The sequence below is a fragment of the Hypanus sabinus genome, chromosome 7 (genome assembly GCF_030144855.1).
Source record: "Hypanus sabinus isolate sHypSab1 chromosome 7, sHypSab1.hap1, whole genome shotgun sequence".
Taxonomy (NCBI): domain Eukaryota; kingdom Metazoa; phylum Chordata; class Chondrichthyes; order Myliobatiformes; family Dasyatidae; genus Hypanus; species Hypanus sabinus.
The window spans coordinates 114,898,842-114,919,631 of NC_082712.1; the positions used below are offsets into that span (position 1 = coordinate 114,898,842).

The following is a 20,790-nucleotide window of genomic DNA, read 5'->3' on the forward strand; positions in this document are numbered from 1 at the left end:
GATGGGATACTATGTTGAAGTTGTATAAAATATTGGTGAGGCCTAATTTTTAGTATTGTGTGCAGTTTTGGTCACCTGCCTACAGGAAAGATGTAAATAGGGTTGAAAGAGTACAGAGAAAATTTACTAGGATATTACTGGTACTGGAGGACCTGAGTTATAATGAAAGATTGAATAGTTCAGCATTTTATTCCTTGAAATGAAGAAGAATAAGGGTAGATTTGATAGAGGTATACAAAATTATGAGGGGATAGATAAGGTAAATGCAAGCAGGCTTTTTCCACTGAGGTTGGGTGGGACTACGACTAGAGATCATGGGTTAAGGGTAAAAGGGCAAAAGTGTAAGGGGAACATGGGTGAAACTTCTTCTTTCAGAGGGCAGTGAGAGTGTGGAACAAGTTGCCAGTGCAAGTGGTGCATGTGAGCTTGATTTCAATGTTTAAAGTTTGGATAAATGTGGTGAACTACATATACCTGTCTGGACAGGCCCCCCCCCCCCCCCCCCCCCGCTGACTGCTCCTGTGGCTCCTCCCACAGACCCCGGTATAAAGGCGATTGGAGGCACTGCTCCTCCCTCAGTCTCCAGGATGTTGTGTGGTGGTCGCTTGCTGCTAGGTACATGGGTGGCAGTGGTAGGAGGGCTTGGGTCTCTGTGTAGGTCCATGGGACCAGGCAGTTTAAATGGTTCATCATGGATTAACTAGTCTGAAGGGCCTGTTTCTGTGCTGTACTTTTCTCAGCATCTATAACTCTAAATAGAATAAGGCCCCAAGTTAAAAGCTTACAAAAAATTACAGGAAGAATGAACTTCTTTTGAGAAAGTACTGTTGAAATGTCTCTACCCTAAACCTTTACCCATCCTTTGAAGGGTCTCCAGCCTGAAACATTTCTTTCTCTGCAGTTGCTGTACGGCCAGTTGAGTGTTCATCTGTGTTTTTTATCAGGTTTCCAGCATCTGCATCTTATGTTGATTTTGGTTTTTACACCCCCCCCCCACCCCACCATTGGAATGCATGCCAGAAATGTATTGCAAGAACAGGAATTAATAAAAACACTGAATCTCATTCTTCAAACCGAGGTGCCAATAAACATTTATTAGACTTTTCTGTAAACTTATATAACACCAAAAATACAGCACAGTGTGAAATAATCCAGTTGCGTCTCTACCCTTTGATACATAAAGAATGCAGGTTTATCGACAAGAGTCTCAACACAGACACAAATGACAACAGAGTACAAAAAAATTGAAAATCTTTCATATTAAAACAAGAAAAAGCAGAGATGTTTAACCGAGGAAGTTCGTTCTAACCATGTCTGCTACAGGTCCCATTCACTTCAACCCATGATCTAGTGAGTACAGAGAGAAGCTCAATCCATTGGTTAGCCAACACTGAGACACTGTACTGACAGCAAAGGGGAGTTCACTTGTAGGGAATGGGCAAAAGTAGGGGGAATATCTGGAGGGACTGAGAAGGAGAGAATGGGAAAGGATGGGGGAGAAGAATGGGAGAAATAGGTCAAAAGGTTAGAAAATGGAGAGGATGTGACATGCTGGGGTGAGGAAAGCAGAGTGTAGAAGTGGAAAGGAAAGACTGGAGGGAAGGGGAAGAGAAACAGGCAAAAGGATGGGATAATGGTAGGGGAGGGGAGAAGAAGTGAAGACCAAGGGTGGAGGAGGAGAATGGGCCAGGATGAAGGGAGAGGAGAAGAAGCAGTGTGGCGTGGATGGAAGGGACATGGGAGAAGGAATGGGATGAGGAGAGCACTGTGCAGTGGGTGAGGATGGAGGGGAGAAAAGAGGGAGGGAGTGGAAAGAAAAAGAAGGGATGAGGTAATAAAGGAGGAAAGGGGGGAGCAGACAGCTGAAGATGTGCATGGAATGGCCAGCCTCAGTGTTCCATGACTGACGCAGATTGAATTATTTTTCTTGCTAGTAGATTTAATGGGTTTGTAAGAAAAAGTGATAGGAGATAAGAGAAAAAACATTAGACCAAGTGATAAGATTCATCCAGACTGCAGAATTTCCAGAAGTTAGTTAGCGCGCTCCCAAAATAGATGTGTTAGTAAGGTGGGAGGTGCTGACTCAAAACCTCCAGAAATGTGCTCAGCTTTAGTGCTGTTGAACCCATAAACATTCCATGTCTGCTTAATGTTAAATATTATAGACAGTTCTGGCCTCCCTAAACAAGGAAAGATATGCTTGCCAGAAAGGAAGAGCAACAGTGTTTCACCAGGTTGATTTCCAGATAGGTAGGATGGAGGTTTTAGTCCCATGTGAAGAGATCATATGGATTGAGCCAAAGTTAGAGGAATAAGAGTTGATTTCATTAATAAATACACATTCTTACAAGTCTTAGAGAATAGATGGAAAAACATTGCTTTCTCAGGCTGAGGTGTAAGGAACCAGGGGTCACAGTTCCAAAATAAGGGCTTGGCAATTTGAGAGAGAGAGCAAAGATTTCATCATCCGGAGGGTATCACTTCTTTCAAATTCTCAAGACCGAGATTGAGAGACCTCTGGATGTGGGGCTGGTGTAGAAGTGTGGGACTGAAGTGAGAAAAAACAGGCAACTTACTGAATTGGGAGGTAGGCACGCTGGGTGGAATAACCTATCCTTTCTTAAACAGTTGTGTTGGGGATCTGAGATAGAGCTCTCTGTAGAAATTCCAGCCCAAAGGACACACTGGTTATCTAAACCAATGCAATGGTAAGCAGGTCCAGGATTACAGTTCCCACCTCCAGCAAGTCTAAACCTGTCATATTCCGAGAAATGTCCCTTTACTTCACCCATCACTCAAAGCTACCAGAAAGAGGACTCCAATGGAATGGAATAACTGGCTGTTGAGTAGATCAGTGCTTCATACAATACTTAAAGTAAAAGAGGGATCTGCAGCCAGGTGGACTGGAGCAAGTCCTTCTTGGAAACTGAGTTGTAGTGCTCCACTAAGATCCTGAGAGCATCACAACATGAGGCCACATCCCAAGGAGAGGGAAGCAAGACTTCCATAATAAAAACAGAACCACCAACCCCTGAGAAGTTTGCTCAGAACTGTGTGAATGCTCTGTGCCAGCAGTTTGGATCAAAGCCTGGGAGTATTACATCATTTTCTTTGAAACAGATCTGCAAATCAACCCAACATGGTGCTTCTTCACAGCAACATGGTGCATAAGCACCTGAAGGATACTAAAGATTGCTATGGAAACTGCACCCGCAAGTGTTCTACAGCTCCTCTGACACCCTGGGTGGAAACTCTTCAATCTTCCTGCGCATTAATGAAGGGAAAGCCAAGCCCACAGGTTAAACTCGGAAACATTTCTAGTGGTGGTCTGGAACCCTGGGTTGACAAACACCAGAGCATCATCTAAATCACTTGCAGAGATCCTTTGCAAATTTGTTTTTATTGACTAAATTATCATAGCATGTCGGTCAGCATCTGAGGCGAGAGAAGCTGAGTTAGTGTTTCAGGTCAATGACCTTTGATTGGTTCCTCCCTCCACGGATGTTGCCTCACCTGTTGAGTATTTCCTGCTTCTCCTGCCTTCATTTAAGATGCCTGCTTTTGCTCAATTCATTCTCTAGAAGTTTGCTGGAGATCAGAGAAGGGCTGGAGACAGTGGGGCAGGATACAGGGAGGGATGGAGGAGGAGGAGTCTAGGAAGCTGTGTGACATGGGTGGAAGTGAAAGCTTCTGTAGGGACAGTACATCAGATTGGAAGATATACTCGACCACTGCACGTTTCTTCACTGCATGACTTTTATGCCATCTGCCAATTTGTTAATGACTTGACAATGCCCTCCCCTCCTGCTCCACATTATTCTTGGCTAGCTTGCCCCATTCATACTTGGCAAGTCACCCAAGCTGCCAACACCACTACCAGTCCAGCCCAGCTGTCATATGGTCCCTAACCAACCGTGGAGTGGGCTGCAGCAGTGTCTCCACCAAACCATCCACAAGGACAGAAATGTGCTATTCAGCAATGGGAATAATTCACGACACGAGTCAAAAATCTTCTCATCTTCCAATCTCTTATGGCTATCTAATCCAGTGCATTACATATTTCAATCCATTGATGGTTTTTAATCTCTCTCTCACACACACACACACACAAACACACACTTCCTACACCTGCAAAACTTTAACTATCAAAAGGCATACAGAAATCTTATAAGGATTTGGAAAGCTGAAGTTAAGAGGTTACAAGAACATATAAAAATTATGGCATAAAACTAAGAACAATTAACACCCAGTGTCACCCGATTGCTTCAAAGTAGTATGTATACTAAATATCATGCAAAGTTTACGTTAGACACAAATACAAAATTTAATTATAGTCCACAGTAATGCAACAGCTCAAGGAGACACTCTGAGAAAGTAGCAAACCAGTTAACACTGAACAGCATGAACCATCCATAAAGCAAATTCTAATTTGCTTAAGGGATTAGTATCTGGGAGGTTCTTCCATCTGTGAAATCTCTCAGCAGAGGGCTTCGAAATCTAAATGCACAGACTGTAATATAGTCTTCCCTGTTCCACAAGGTGAACGACCTTTGAAATAAAAATTCACAATCCACCCTCCTGCATATGAGGGTTATCCTGCTCAGGGAGAATCAACTTCTGGGATCCTTGTGTCTGCACTTGCCAAGGATATCAGCAGAAGAGATTCCCGAACTGGATACCTTCCTTTGTATTTCAATCGGACATTGGGCATCATTTGGCACTCTTGTGAACTTTGAGACGTGGGAATTGGCAGAGAGAAAAAGTTTGACAGAAAACTTGTGCTTGTCCATGGTGCTTAAAGTCAAAGGCAGTATCTGGGTCCTGTGAACATTAACTCCACATCATTCTACCCAGTGCCGACAGACTTTATCAATAATAAAACATTCACAGTTGAGAATGGCATCTTTACCCTTCTTTGGGTCAGGGGCCACATGTTGCCTGCAATTGTTGCAAGGGATGAAGAGTCAAGTGGGAAAGGTTTACAGGTAACAAAGGATTCACCTTCCCTCCCCAACCTGTGAAGGTAACTCGGACCTTAGCCAAACCGGATCACCAGTTGTGTATCAGGCTTTCAACAAGAGGCACCTAAGCTGCTTCCAGTCAGTGATCAAGAGCGCCGTGGGGAGGTTTCTCGATGCACCTGCGCATACGTGCCCATGTGCCTATGACATACACAAAGTATTGGGTTGGTGTGGGATCTGCCACCAACACCTCTTTGTTCCCCAGGGGTTACTGTTTGGACAACTCACCAACAGGGTCACCAGAGAACTCTGCTCCGCTAGAGACTTGAACGGGAGTCTGGCTCATGCCATTCAAAGGTTACTCAGGGGTCACTCTGAAAGCACAGCCTACAACCGCTTCCCCCCCGCCCCCAACTTTGGTGATGGCTCTTGCAGAAGCTGCTTAGTTTGAGTGAATAGCGAATTATCTTCAGCTGTCCTTCATGAGGGGGGAGGCCAGCTCCTTCCTTTCCCAAGAGATGATGGGGTGTGGGCAGGACACTTGGACCACCGGAAGCAAAGGAAAGGCTGGGGCTACGAGTGCACGAGTGTCCTTCTCACTTTCCTCCGGCCTTGCTCCTGCTGCTGGAATGTTAAACTCTGTCCCTCTTGGCTCCCTATTAAGGGTGTCAAAGTTTGTGGGGAGAAGGCAAGAGAATGGGGTTGAGAGGGGAAATATATCAGCCATGATCAAATAGCCGAGTAGGCTGCTGCTCCCATGTCTTATGGTCCAAGCGGAGCCCAAAAGGAAGGAAGCTAGTGCAAATTTTCTGGTACTTCCCTTGTGGCTTCTGAACGTGTAGGGATTTGGGACACAATGGGGATTGGCATTGTTCTAAGGCTGAAAGGGCTGTGATGTGGCAGGCCAGTGTGTAGATTATTTTCCACCCTGCTGGCTGAGTGTCAGGCACTGACCCACACCCTGCATCACTGAGGCTTGTCCTGTGAGCAGGTCTTTGGCTTTGCCTGTCAGCTAACCCTACTGAGTCACTGAGTCACGTTTCCCAGAGCGGAGGGTATTTTACTGGAGCGGAGCCAGGGAGTACATCTCTGGACTCATGCACTTGTGGATCTTACTAATGGCAGTGTGTCACGCATTAAACCAGATCACTTCCCTGAGAATGGCCTGCGCCAACCAGTCAGGTGAAAATCATGTGCTTAATTGCAATCCAAGTTGGCAAGATCCAACAGAGCAAATAGAAGGGAGCTAAAGCCTGGACGCTCAACAATGTAATGACCTTCCCTAACAACACAGGCAACCCACATTACTCTCAGGCGGGGTGAAGGGTAGTGGGTGAGGCACGAACACCATGCCTGGGCTGGTGCAGTTCTTGTGCTTAGCTTTGCAAACTTGCTTCTTCCAAATGGGCTCCTTTCCCTCTCCTTCCTCTTTCTCGAATGACTGTGTGGAAACCTGTAAAGAACTACACAGTAACTGGTAAAAACCCCAGGTGTCCCCTTCACCAGCTCTCTACTTGGACCTTGCACTAACCACATTTACATAAAAGTACGAAAGAAGTTTTTTAAAACATGTTATTGTTTGCTTTTTTTCCTGTCAGATAAACGGTTTCAGCAGAAGCAAGCTTCAGGAGTTGGGGGGAGGGAAGAGAGGGGTGAAGGGGGCACGTAGGTGATGGGATCGGGTTTTCCCCACTCTCCTCAGCTCTCCCGGTTCCAAGGTTCCTCCTCAACAATTGTGTAGTTGGCAGCTGTGCCATTGTTAGCCATGGTTACCTGGGGAAGTAATTACGAGGGAAGTCTAACTCAAGGGAACAAAGCACAGGAAACAGCAAGAAACACAGAAGCCAAGAGAGTGAGGACAAACTCAAAGCATTCAAAGGAAACCCCTTCCTTCTACTCACCCACCCACCATTGGGAAGATTACTGAGAAGCAGGCTTGAGGGCCAGATTGACTTCTGTTCATTACACCTGCAGTTTCAACATCAAAACTGCGGGGGTAGAGGTGATCTGGGGCAACAGTGTAACATGGATAAGCCAATCATCATACATCACTCCCATCTCTCCCAATGCTTGGTTAGGAATGGAGGGATGTATGAATCACCCTCACCAAAAAAAAATTCCTATACAGGTTTCTGAGTCTCCTCTCCTTTCATTACTCTTTAGAAGGGCTCTTCAAAGAAACTCAAACCCACCTCACTCTACCTCTTACGTTCATGTCTGTTTACCCATGGAACCCTGACCATTCTCGCCTCCTCAGATAGTGGGCCTTTTCGACTAGACTGGGCAATCAACAGTCTGGGAAGAATGTCCTCCATGACATGGAACTGAAGAACTCAGCTGACCAACCATGAGGGCATCCATCATTATTGAGCTGTAATCATAGGGCTTTATTTGAAGCTATGAAATTTGTTTCTGGGAGGTTTTGATTACATAGATTTGTGCAGTTTCCTCATGTTATCAGGATCAGGCCCAATCCTACTGCAACTAAGCAGGCAGAAAAGAAAGTCAATAGATTGCTAACTGTAGAATCCTGAGAGGGGGAAGAAATATCTGCACATTCCTCAAGGTAGTGGGACAGGTAACTTCAGTGGATAAGGAGTATTAGGGGATTTTCTTTTCTTTATTAGGCAAAGCATGGAATCTAAAAGCACACACAGCTCGAGTACTCCTAGTCAGTCCAGTGAAGGAAGAATGTGGGGGGGTTATAAGGATGTTACCAAATCTCGTGAATTTTAGCTGGAATGAAAGATTGGTTGAGCTGCAGCTGTCTTCTTTAGAACAGAGGAGACTGAGGCAAGATTTAATCAAGCTGTGCTGTCTTTACGACAGTTATTTAGTTTATAATATTTTCGCTTAGTAATTCATTCGATAGTATTTTCTAGTTAGAATTAGAAGTGTTTAAAGTATATTCATTGCATGTAAATTATATCGGCATGCGATGACGTCACATCCGGTTTCGCCGCGTCTTGTGGGAAAGTACCGGCTTGAAATTAGCGCGAGGGTGGGGGCTTACCACGAGGCACACCTGAGCAGAAGTTGTTTTGCAGGCATGAGAAATCACAGTGAGAGCAACGCTGTAAGTTAATAGATAATCGATATATTGAACTAAGATGTTAATGCCGATCCTGTTAGAAGTAACGACGGTAGATAATGTTTATGCTTTCGTTAGTTAAAGAGTTGCGGATAGTTTGCATGGAAGTGTATTTAAAGTAGTCAATGGAGCAGGTAAACTCTCCCTGTGTACCGCACCTTAGTGTAATGTAGTTATAGTCACCTTTGCAAGTATTTACACTTGAAATGTGATATTAAGGAAGGAACAAATACTGTATCAATCTTGTATTGTTTTATCAACAGTTTTCACCATATGTTAATGTGAAGAGTGAACAGTAAATGGTTAATCTTACTGCGATCTGGTTCTTATTAACTGTGGTTTATCTCGACGTTTAATTCGGCGTTTCGTTACACGCGAAGGAGAACGTTACACAAGCTATGTGCACTAATGTGGATCTTAACTATCATGGTTATTTGAATGGAATGGTGGCTGCTTGTGAGAGCGGTAGAACCAGAAACCAGCAATGGATATTGACCTGATGTGTTGTAACCTAGGAGGGCAGACTGGGCAACTAGAAGTTATATAAAGCAATTAACAGGGAGTGTAAGGCTCTCGATGTGGAGGGCTACAGGTCCCTGAGGGATTTATATTTAGGTCAAAATGGTACAAAGGTCCTGCTCCTATTCTACACATATCCAGGATTATGGGGTGAACTGATTTCTGAGTAAGATGTGGTGCGGGGCAACAAGTTGGGTAAGCCACTATACATGCTGTTAAGGCCAACTCGACCCAGGTTGGTCCATTTCAAGTTGCTGCCTTGTTATGCTTATGCTTGCTGAGACCCAGGTGACTACTTGCTTAGGGAGACACTGCCTAGTCCCTCACAGCTGGCCAGTGACTGGGAGGTGACTCACATCATCATTAATGACACGGGAGGGTTTGAAAGTTTGCACTTTTAAGGATGTTGACTCACCTTCCATTGTCACAAGAGATTCTGCAGATGCTGGAAATCTTGAGGAGCACTCAGAGATGCTGGAGGAACTCACCGGATCAGGCAGCATTTACAGTATGGGACAGAATAAACAGTCGACGTACTGGTCCTGACGAAGGCTCTGGGCCCAAAATGTCAACTGTTTATTCCCCTCCATATATGCTGCCTGACCTGCTGAGTTCCTCCAGCATTTTATGTGTTGCTCAGCCTCCATTGTGTTGCAAATTGCTCACGTCAGACACAGAAAGAAATCAATCTTTCAGGCGTGTGTCATTTCGTTAGGGATCAAGATGGTTTAAAGTTGAGCAATTTTGATACGGTGAAGTGAAGAAAGATCTCAGTGACAAGGCACAGACCTTGCTGTGGAACTGGTTCTCTGGCTTAGGTTTGACACACTGAAGCATGGGTTGGGGAAGGCTGTGCGCTATTATTATAAACTCCCTCAGTCTTTTCTCAGAGTTATCTGCATGCAAAGGGAGAATTGAGCTGAAGTAGATTTGAGTTTAATTCACTAGAAAATTAAATGCTTTGAATTTCTCTTGGCTGCAAGTAGCAGCCTGCTCCTCTTGCAGCTTGTACAGCATTGATGCACCCCTCCCGTGCCAGAATTTATACCCCAAAGTCCCAGGACCCCACAGGAGTCAGAAGGACAGGAGACATTACAGGAGAGTTACATGCATTACATGCATTACAGACATGCAGCAGATGAAATGCAGGGGCAGAAAAGATGGCAACATGCAACTGTTTACATTACATGAATATTAACAGAACAAATGTGATGTGCATGATTTAAATGTACATAGCGTCTCTGTACCCCAAAAGACCAGGCAGGCGAACGGGGCTTCATATGGGCAGGCCACACAATCACTGACCCCTTGCTGGAGCCTATACTTGTCTCACATGGATTCTTACTGCAGGATATAGGAGGCTCTATATTCAGTTAGCTGCAGGGCTATTGAAAACAGAGTTACTCTCTCAGTCCAGTCACTAGTGCCTTGTCCTCCAGCTCCAAACCACTGGAACTTGCCCGACTACATTGCCTCACCAGACACAGCTGACCTCCTAAAGTCACTGCAGCCCCATTCATCAAACCAGCACTCCCCACACACACCCACAAGCTCAGCCCTCCCCTCCCCAACTACAGCACTCATTTTGCTTTCTTATTCTCTGCAGCCTCATCACCAATAACTGAATGCACTCCCCTGCCAATCACCCAGATCCCCCAGTCAACCAACATCCTGACCCCAATCAGACAACCATCCAATCACTCAGCACACCAAACTCCCATTAGTCAATAACCCTAAGTACCCTCCCAATCCCTGATTAACTCTCTTACCCTTCACCCAACACACCTATCACCCAACACCGCTAATCCCTTGGAGATTGTTCATCTACCACAGTCACCCACCACCCTCAATCATCTTGACCCTCTATTACCCTACAGTTCCCATCACCCAACACCCCAAGCTGATCACCCAACTCCCTCTTCAACCAACCCCTTCTCCGAATGCGTCACCTCCACCCAACCCACAGATCAATTCCACTACTCCTATTTCTTTGCCACCCTCCAACTCAGTCCCTCTCACCCACACCACTAACCTCCATCACCATTTACAATCAAAATCTCCACTGCCTATAGTGAGACTATGGTCCATGATCTCTGCTCCATCAGTGTCTGAGGACCATAGCTTCCAATATCATGTACTCTCTTCATCACTAATGCACTCAGACTGACAGCTAAGTGACCACTTCCTTCCATGGACACCTTGTGAAGTAGAGGCAAGAGGCAGGGAGCATTAAGTTGGCCCAAAGCCTTCTTAGATACGAACTCCTGTTATTAAATCTTTTCCAATTTACCCCTCCTTCCTTGCTGTGTGAAAGCTTCCAGCATTAAATATATACAAATATCTCAATAAATTGTGGCATAATTTACATTAATTGGCATAAAAATACTTTAATCTAAATATATTTCACCTATAAATTTTCACAAGCCTTTTTCAAAAAGCTTCAAGTGTTGTGGCCTTAAAATGTGTCCTCTGGAATAGTTGAACAGGCCAGAGTATTGTACCCACTACCTTTGCCAACTCTACCAATGTTCTAGCCACAGTGACTGTTGGGGTGTACAGGGACCACTACAACAACAGCAGGAAATGGAGATAACTAGAAACAAGCAAGTGTTGTTAAATGCAGGTCTCGATATCTGTATATGTGAAATATACCTTGTCCTCTTCTGCCTGGACAGAGTTGTCTGAGTAATTGGGCTGGCTAGAGTTGTTCTCATGGTGGGTCTTCATGCCTTCATTCACGAACAATGTTTTGGGCAACCTCCCATCCTCGAGCAAGGCATGCTGGGCATCAATGTTTGCCAGTTCTTCTTTCGACAGGTGGTAGACGATGCCCGCCCCGAATGAGTCACCGACAACATTCACTGAGGTCCTCATCCTGTCCCTGCAATATAACAGTCAACAAGGCACGGTCAGCCTTTCTCGCTCTCTTGTTACTGTGGCAACCAAGCCTGAGGAAACCCAGAGCTGGTAGCATCTCTGCTGGAACCTCTTGTGGTGAAGTGCTTTGAGCTCCAACAGAAATTGAAAAGATTTTTGGATATAAAAGGAATCAAGGGATGAGAGGTCATTACAGGAAAGTAGAGTTGAGGCCATGATCCTCTTGAATAGGGAAGCAAGGAACAGGAGATGAACAGACAATGACTTTAATCTGTGTACTGCTTTTACTTCTGAGGCTCTGATGTTCTTTGTGTAGAAATGAATGGGCATCAATATCTTTAGTGTGATCATGATGGGCAAAAAGATTAATTTCTGTGTTGCTTTTCAGGACTTCCAAACATCCAAATGTACTGCTGAAGTGTAGACACTATGGTAATGTAGGTAAGGGACCAGTTGGTTTACACATAATAAAACAACTCTCTGACTTAGTATGTTGATTAACAGACCTACTATAAATGCTCCTCAGAAGTTACTGGAACTTTTAAAGAATGTCCAACAACATTAGGAAGAAGGAATTCTCTCTACTCCCTTTCGGAAAACTCAGCCCTATTATCTTAGAAATTTCTTTTTGAAGAGCAAGTTATTCAATATGTTTTGCAGACTGTTGGAGTACTAAGAAGCAAATTCTTTCCAGGAGGAAACAGCGTACCACGTGTAAGTGGAGTGTGAAAGGTTGCAGCCTCTATTTAAATATTTGAAGTGTCCACCCTTTAGGTTCTTACAACACTTCAGCCCTAGGCTCCTGAATTTTGGTCACCTGATGCAGAGGGAGTGGGGATGGGTTAGTGGGGTATCCCCTGGATAGTTTGCTTCAGGGCCTGGCCAAGGTAAGAATTTGCATGGCCAGGTGATAGGCAGTTGAGGGTTCTGCATGAGGTGTCTGCCTGCCCCTCTTTCAGAGTTTACTATATATTCTGTAGTCATCTGGTATCTTCTGAAAGCTCATTGTCCATTAATGATGACCACAAAGCTACCGGGCTGTTGTAAAGATCCAAGAAACATGCACAAAATACTGGAGGAGCTCAGCAGGCCAAAAGTAAAAAGTACAGTTGGCATTTCAGGCCGTGAACCTTCAGCAGGGCTGGAGAAATAAAAGATGAAGAGTAGATTTAAAAGGTGTGGGGAGGGGAGAGAGAAACACAAGGTGGTAGGTGAAACCGGAAGGGTGAGGGGTGAAGTAAAGCGCTGAGAAGTTGATTGGCGAAAGAGATACAGGGTTGGAGAAGGGTGAGTCTGATAGGAGAGGACAGAAGGCTATGGAAGAGAGAAAAGTGGGGAGGAGAACCAGAAGGAGGCAACGGGCAGGCAAGAAGATAAGGTGAGAGAGGGAAAAGGGGATGGGGAATGGTGAGGGGGAGGGGCATTACCAGAGGTTTGAGAAATCGATGTTCATGTCATCAGGTTGGAGACTACCCAGATGGAATATAAGGTGTTGCTCCTCCAACCTGAGTGTGGCCTCATCACAACAGTAGAGGAGGCCATAGATCTGCATGTCGAAAAGGGAATGGGAACTGGAATTAAGATGGGTAGCTTCTGGCATGAACATTGAACTCTGCTGACATGCAGAGTTTAAACACTTGAAAACTGGGTCGATATTCCTTCTCTGGTAGATTTGCTGTTCTGAGTGTCAGTGATGAATGGGACTAGGGATGGTTAATTATTGAGTAATGCTCAGTAATATGAGGGGTTGGAGTCTCTGTAATGCTTGGACTGATGATTCTAATTTAGTTTAAAATCAGTCCATACCAGTCTGAATTGTGCCTAGTGATCATAGATTCGTCGTTCAGGGTGGCAGGAGGGAGCAGTTTGAGGTGTTTTGTAGCTTTTGGGTGGATATTGTGTGTGTAGGTGTAGAAGGTAAGTGTTAGTTAAGATTAAGGTATGGGTTGGCGCTAGACTGAAGATAGAGCCATGAGCAAGAGGAGATTTCCAGCGGTTGAAAAGGATATAATTCCTCCAAAGGAATTAGTTGACTCTGAACTGTTCCTAAGCGAGGTAAGGGTTCCTAATCCTCCCTTTCCCCACTGCAACCTGTAACTGTCTCTTCCATGTTGCAGTGCTTGCTCAAGGCCCACACATACTGGGCCATTTAACTCCTACTCTCACTGCAGCTTCGTCAGGGCAACCTACTCCAATTGGTGGTGCCATCATGCGTTGGGCCCCCACAATTCACCATGCATTAGATGCATCAGGGTATCATCTGCCTAACTGGTGGATGGTTATGGGGAGAGATCGGCTTATTTCTATGAGAAGGGAGGAGAGCATCCATTGAGCAATACTGTGAACAGGCCACTGTCCCAGTAGAGGCTCCAGGCTATTCCAGCAAAGCACTGGGACAGTATCTATTGCCACTACTTCCTCCACTTGATAGGCCCACAAAACCACAAACCCACTGAAGTTTCATCCAATCCACAAGTAACTAAATTTACAAGGCGGCCAGCAGAAAATTGAGGAAATCTTAAAGTCATGGTTCCTCGAGGAGACAGCATCTATAACCAGGACATGCCTTCTCATTGCTACCATTGGAGAGAAAGTATAGGAGACTAAAGACCCAAGCCAACAATTCAGCTTTTCCCCCTCCATCATCAGATTTCTGAACAGTCCATGAACCGATGAACACTATCCTGCTATTCAATTCTTGAAGTTTAATGTGCTGTTAACTGCCCCATTAAGCCATTTTGATTCATCCTATCAAGTATCATCCCTTTATTCTACAATCTCCCCAGTATCTTCTAATCCACCAAAACTAACCTGTATTTCTCTCTTTCCCAGTTTTACAAAGAGCCACAGACCCAAAACATTGATTCTTTCCAGATATGATGGGTTTTCCCCTCAGCGTGGTTGTTTTTATTTCAGATTTCTATCATCTCAGAATCAGAATCAGGTTTATTATCACCGGCATGTGACGTGAAATTTATTAACTTATCTGCAGGGAATGGTTGAATTTTTTTCCCAAGTGAAGTGGCCCTAGTTTTGGAATGAAAGTTAGGACAAAAGAAACTTACCCAAAGGACTTTCAATAGGGATAGTTTTACTTACAGCAGCCAATCCACAGCGACGAGCAGGCTGATATCTTGTGTGGGGAGTCCAACAGCGGTGAGAATGAGGAGCATGGTGACCAGTCCTGCACTGGGAATGCTGGCAGCTCCAATGCTGGCCAAGGTTGCTGTCAAGCTGCAAAACAATCATGACCGAGAGTCTCTTTATCAAAGGCAGACATGCACTTTGTTCACTAGTGTTTCAGCACTGCTCTCATTTTCTTCCCAGTCTCTGCAGAGTAGCGACAGATTGTGCTACCATTTACAGCAACCTCACTGAGACAGTGTTTCCAAACCCACCACCTTTACCAGCTATAAGGACAAGGGCAAGAAAAGCATGGGGACACCACCACCTGAAAGTTGCGCTCCTAAATTCTCACCATCAAGTCTTGGAAAGATTTTGCTGTTCCTCCACCTTTACTGGGTCCTGTTTGCTGACAATCTCTTTATTGTTACAAAACTGCTTCACTCTTACTCTACCTATTGACCTCTCTTCAGTCTGCATTATGATTAATAGTTCTGAATGGTTCATCTCAGATAAATACTTCCATGGCCTCAGTCCAGTACCACACCCTGCTCTCTACTGTGGCTTCCAACCACAGATGATTTTGCATCTGACCTTTTTTATATGTCCTTCCCTCCCTTCATTTCACCATCAGAGCAAGGACCCAAATATTACCACACGATGCTGTTGGATGCTCCTCCTCAAAGCCTGCCATTTAGGACAGAGCTGAGGTGAAATGTTTTCACACAACAAATGGTGGATCTTTGGAATTGGAGTCCAATATTCATAGAGTAATCAAGCACGGAAACAAGCCCTTTGACCCAACTCATCCATGACCACCAAGTTGTCTACCTGAGCGAGTCCCATATGCCTGCTTTTGACATATATCCCTCTCAGCAATGTTCAACACCAGCTTCAGATCTCACACCATTAGGTACTTGAACCAACCTGTAAAACCCTAAATCCATGTCAGACTATATTTCTCTCAATGTGCTCAAATGCCAAGCACCTCCACTCCAAGCAGAATTTCCCAGTCGTTCTACATTTTACTTCCTATTTCCATTGCTGTTCTGACATGTCAGTCCACGGCCTCCTCTTGTGCCAAGATAAGGTCACCGTCAGGGTGGAGGAGTAACACCTTATATTCCATCTTGGTAGGCTCAAACATGATGGCGTGAATATCAATTTCTCCTTCTGGTAAAAAAAATCCCCTTCCCCTCCCCACAGATGCTGCCTGACCTACTGAGTTCCTCCTGCATTTTATGTGTGTTGCTCTGGATTTCCAGCATCTGCTGTCCTTCTCAAGTTCACAATGCCATCATGATTATTTTTGTTTATTTTGTCATCTTACCAATGCATAATTTATGTTAATTTAAACGGATCTAATTTATGTTTGTAACAAATTGTGCTGTTGTTGCAAAAAGCACAACTCATTTTCCAGTTTCTGATCGCTTCTTTTTTTGTTGCATTTTGTGCAATTTTTGATTGGCAAAGGACTGGCTCTGCAGCCTGAAGTTAACAAGCCCCAAAGCACTTGATTGAAGCTGATCTGAGCAGAAATGAATCTGCTTAGAAGCTTTTGATGATTTTTCATCTGGTGTTTTATATTCTGTATTTTCTCATTCATTTTTATTTTTGCCATTTGCACGATTTGTTTTTTTGTGCATTTGGGGTTTGATTGTTTTCTTTGAATGGGTACCATGGTTTGGTTTGTGGCTGTCTGTGGGAAGATAAATCTCAGGATTGTATACTGCATACATACTTTGATAATAAATAAATGTACTTTGAATCTTTGAGTTTTCTTAGCATTTAAAAGGTATGGATGCCCATAACAATAAAACCTGAGCCGAAATCTAAAGCTTTCCTTTCATGAACCTGCCTGTTCTCTCGTGCAATCACTGAGTTCATTCCAAACTCAGTTTTCTGGGCATAAGGGAATCCAGGAAAATGGAGATAGGACAGGAAAAAGTAGTTGGGGTTAAGATCAGCCCCTATAGTGTTGAATGATGAAACAGGTATGAGGGCTGAACAGTCGACTCCCTTTTTTACTGTGTTCCTGTACCGAGGCATCTCTCCACATAATCCAAAAGGTTCCTCAGCAGTGATTTGCTAATCAAAATTATTTGTAAAGGAACAAACATTTCTAGCAGCCTAACTCTCAGTTGCAGATAGTAACTGTCTGTCAGATAACAACCACCAGAAAAAATGGTGCTGTGGTTATGAGAAAATTTCTTCCCCCAAGCCTTTCGCTAATTTATGTTCAATATCAGTTCTCTGAACGAACTGTAGGCTGATGCACTACCCTAAAGGAGCATACGTAAAAGCAATTAATCATAGAATGAAAGGTCCTTTGGACCAACCAGTCTACACCAATCAAAATCAAGCTAGTCCCCTTTGTACATATTTTTTCTATATTCCTCTAAACTTTTTATATCCATATATCTGTCCAAATGTCTTTGAATTGTTAAAAAGTTGGAATAGAGGAAGGCATATGTGTGTGATGTTCGCTCTCTCTCCCTCTTGCTCGGTGCTCCCAAGGGAAGGTCCCTGTGTCCAAATGGTCTCTCTTTCTCCTCGACGCTGTTGGAGGTTGGTACCAAAGTTCTGGGTCTGTGGTTTATCGATTGGATTGTAGCTCACTTGGACTCTTTCGATTTTATGTTTTTATATTCTGTGTTTTCACTCATTCTTTCTTGCTGCTGTTTGCACAACTTGTTTGTTCTTTGCAGGTGGTCGGGGGGTGGGGAGTTAATGTTCTTGTTACCATTTGCCTCATTTTTTTTTGCGCATGGCGGGGTGGGGTTGATGTTTTTCTTTGGACAGCTTCCATGGCCTACTTTGTTTCATTGTTATCTGGAGAAGATGAATCTCAGAGGTGTATACTGCATACATACTTTGATAATAAATGACCCTCGAACCTTAATATACCTGTCTCAATCTCTTCCTCTGGCAACTCATTTCACATAGGCACCAGCATCTAAATGAAAAATAATGCCTGTCAGGTTTGTATTGAATCTCTCCCCTCTCAGCTTAAATCTATACCTTCTAGTTCCTATTTCCCCAACTCTGGGAAAAACACCCTTTGCATTAACCCCATCTACAGAAAGCCTCTCATGATTTTATACACCCCTTTAAGATCACCTCTCATTCTCCTATGCTCCCAAAAGTCCTAGCCTGTTAAACCTCCCCCATCACTCAATCCCTTGAGCCCTTGCAACAGGATCCAATGAAAACCCCTGCTCGTATGAAGCTCACAGAGTGAACAGTCTACCTAGTAACCATAAATAAATCTACTGAAAAGCATAAACAGCACAACGATGCAAAGAGATTTGTGCTGTTGACCTCACAGAGAAGGTGGAACTGGCATTTATTTGGATGGTGCTGATGAAAATTGGTTTGAATTCTCTTTTCACACTGCCTCCACGTGCAGTACAAAGGCAGGGTGTGACTGACAGAGATGAACCCCCTCAACCTTGACCTCTCGAGTGGAGGGTACAGGGTGGTGACAGCTTCAAACGCACCTCACAGTCACTATCTGTCCGGCATCCAGCTGGATGTTGTTCATCTGGGCGATGAAAATGGCAGCCACAGCCTCGTAGAGGGCAGTTCCATCCATATTGATTGTGGCACCGACTGGAAGAACAAAGCGGGTCACTCGCTTGTCAATGCCCAGGTTCTCCTCCAGGCAGCGGAAAGTGACAGGCAGGGTCCCAGCGCTGAAAAACACAAATGCAGCCCATCAGCTTCCTTATCCTGTGCTCCCATGGTCTGTCCCTTCCTCAGTGGCTGACGCAGACTGCTTTAGCTCTCTGTCGAACACCAGGCCTTTCATTACCTCCAAGGTGCAGCATGACTGTTCAGGCTCTCCCCTCCTCATCTCAGTGTGCTGTTCCCATCACTGTACCCCCACCCTTGCTTCCTGCTCCCACTTCACTCATTGCAGGCAACCTCTGCTCTCCCCCATCCATGCTCTCGTCCCCTTCTCCACTCCTCCCTGCTCCCATCATATTTCACTTCCCCCCACAGTCCTCCACATCTTTCCACCCACCTCCTCTGCTCCACACTCTCCCTCAGCCTGCCTCCTCACCTTTCCCCACCACTGCTTCCTTCACCCTTTATAGCATGAAGACAAGCCCTTCAGCCCATCTTGTCCAGGCTGACTAAGCTCCCATTTGCCTGCATCCTGCACATATCCCTCTAAGTGTTTCTTACCTTTCCAAATGTCCTTGAAATATAACTGCACCCATTTCTACCACTTCTTCTGGCAGCTCCTTCCCTCTGTGTGAAAAAAAAAGCTTGCCCCGCAGGTCCCTTTTAAACTGTCCCTTTTCAGCTTAGACTCCCTCACTCTGGGAAGGAGGGTGTGCCTATCTACAGAATCTATGCCTCTCACAATCTTGCAAACCTCTACAAGGTTACCCCACAGATAGGACTGTACCTGGATGCTGTCCCAAGTGCAGTGATCCAGGCCTGGAAGATGCCTGCTAGGAAGGAGAAAGGGTTTTTCCTGGTTATCGCAAAGTACATCAGCGGCAAGATTATGCCTCCATGGATGATAAGCCCAGTGATTACTGTCACCATGTACATGCCCAGTTGCTTTGCAACCACCTCCAGGTCTTCGATGGCCACAATCTTCCCACAAATCAGACAAGCGATACCCAGGGGTGAGTACCTTAGTAACACAAAGGAGAAAGACAAGGGTTAGGGAGGAACTTTATCAGGTACAACGCTGGGCAGCAACTTCACATCTGGGACAGCTGTGGGTTTGGGGGCTGTAGCAGGAGACTTAATTAAAACCTGCACAGATAGAAATTAAATTCTCCACCTGACCCATTCACTTTTGAAGGGGTGGGTATAAGAACGCAGAAATATTGTGTGGAATTCCGAGAATTATTGTTTTTTTAAAGGCCTTTGACAAGGTGACACACATGAGGCTGCTTAACAAGATAAGAGCCCATGGTATTAGGAAAGATACTAGCATGGATAGAAGACTGGCTGACTGGCAAGAGGGAATAAAGGGAGCTTTTTCTGATTGGCTGCTGGTGGCTAGTGGTATGCCACAGAGGTCGATGTTGGGACCTCTTTTTATGTTATGTGTCAGTGATCTGGATGATGGAATTGATGGCTTTGTGGCCAAGTTTGCAGATGACACGAAGATAGGTGGGGGGTTGGTAGTGATGAGGAAGCAGGGAGGCTGCAGAAGGATAGATTAAGAGAATGTGCAAAATGGCAGATGGAATACAGCGTCAGGAAGTGTATGGTCATGCACTTTGATAGAAGGAACAAAAGCATAGACTTTTCTAAAGGGGCAGAAAATTTAAAAAATCCAAGGCACAAAGGGACTTGGGAGTCCTTGTGCAGGATTCCCTGAAGGTTAACTTACAGGTTGAGTCTATGGTGAGGAAGGCAAATGCAATGTTAGCATTCATTTCAAGTGGACTAGAAGATAAAAACAAGGATGTAATGCTGAGGCTGTAGAAGACACTGGTGGGGCCTCATTTGAAGTATTGTGAGCAGATTTAGGCTGCTTATCTAAGAAAGGATGTGATGGCATTGGAGAGGGTCCAGAGGAGATTCACAACAATGATTCCGGGAATGAAAGGCTTATCATATGAGGAGCATTTGATGGTTCTGGGCTTGTACTCACTGGAATTCAGGAAAATGAGGGGAGATCTCATTGAAACCCATCAAATGTTGAAAGGCTTAGATAGAGTGGACGTGGAGAGGATGTTTCCTTTAACGGGGGAGTCTAGGACCAGAGGACACTGCCTCAGAATAGAGGGATGTCCATTTAAAATGGAAGTGAGAAGAAATGTCTTTAGCCAGAGGGTGGTGTATCTGTGGAAACTGTTGCCATAGGTGGCTGTGAAGGCTTGGTCCTTGGGTGTATTTAAGGTGGAGGTTGATAGGTTCTTGATAAGTCAGGGTGTGAAAGGAGCATGTGATTGAGTCATGATGGATCAGTCATGATGAAATGGCAGAGTATACTTGATGGGCTGAATGGCCTAGTTCTTCACTGATCTCTTATGGTCATATGGTCTCATATTATTTGACAGTACTCAATCATTGCTGATCAGAATTTGCACCTCTTCATCTGTGGTTACCTGTGGAGATGGCGATGTGGCTCTTACCTCTGAGCCAACCCGCATGTAAAGTGGATCAGCTGGCCAGTGTGTAGATATTGTTTCCAGAGCCTCGGTGGGACACAATTATGTAAAGTGTGTCAGCTGGCCAGTGTGT

The 20,790-nt window shown here is 44.7% G+C and overlaps 1 protein-coding gene across 1 annotated transcript in view; it reads right to left on the minus strand.

The window, feature by feature from the left end:
* Positions 1-6,659: 6,659 nt before the first annotated feature.
* Positions 6,660-20,790, minus strand: part of LOC132396385 (excitatory amino acid transporter 2-like) — a 32,527-nt gene continuing 18,396 nt past the window's right edge. Inside the window, exons 6-10 of the mRNA XM_059973911.1 lie at positions 18,989-19,222; positions 18,072-18,266; positions 14,548-14,682; positions 11,224-11,452; positions 6,660-6,734 (exon numbers count right to left, since the gene is read on the minus strand). Coding sequence (XP_059829894.1) covers positions 6,660-6,734; positions 11,224-11,452; positions 14,548-14,682; positions 18,072-18,266; positions 18,989-19,222 — 868 coding nt within the window. The remainder of the gene's footprint in view (positions 6,735-11,223; positions 11,453-14,547; positions 14,683-18,071; positions 18,267-18,988; positions 19,223-20,790) is intronic.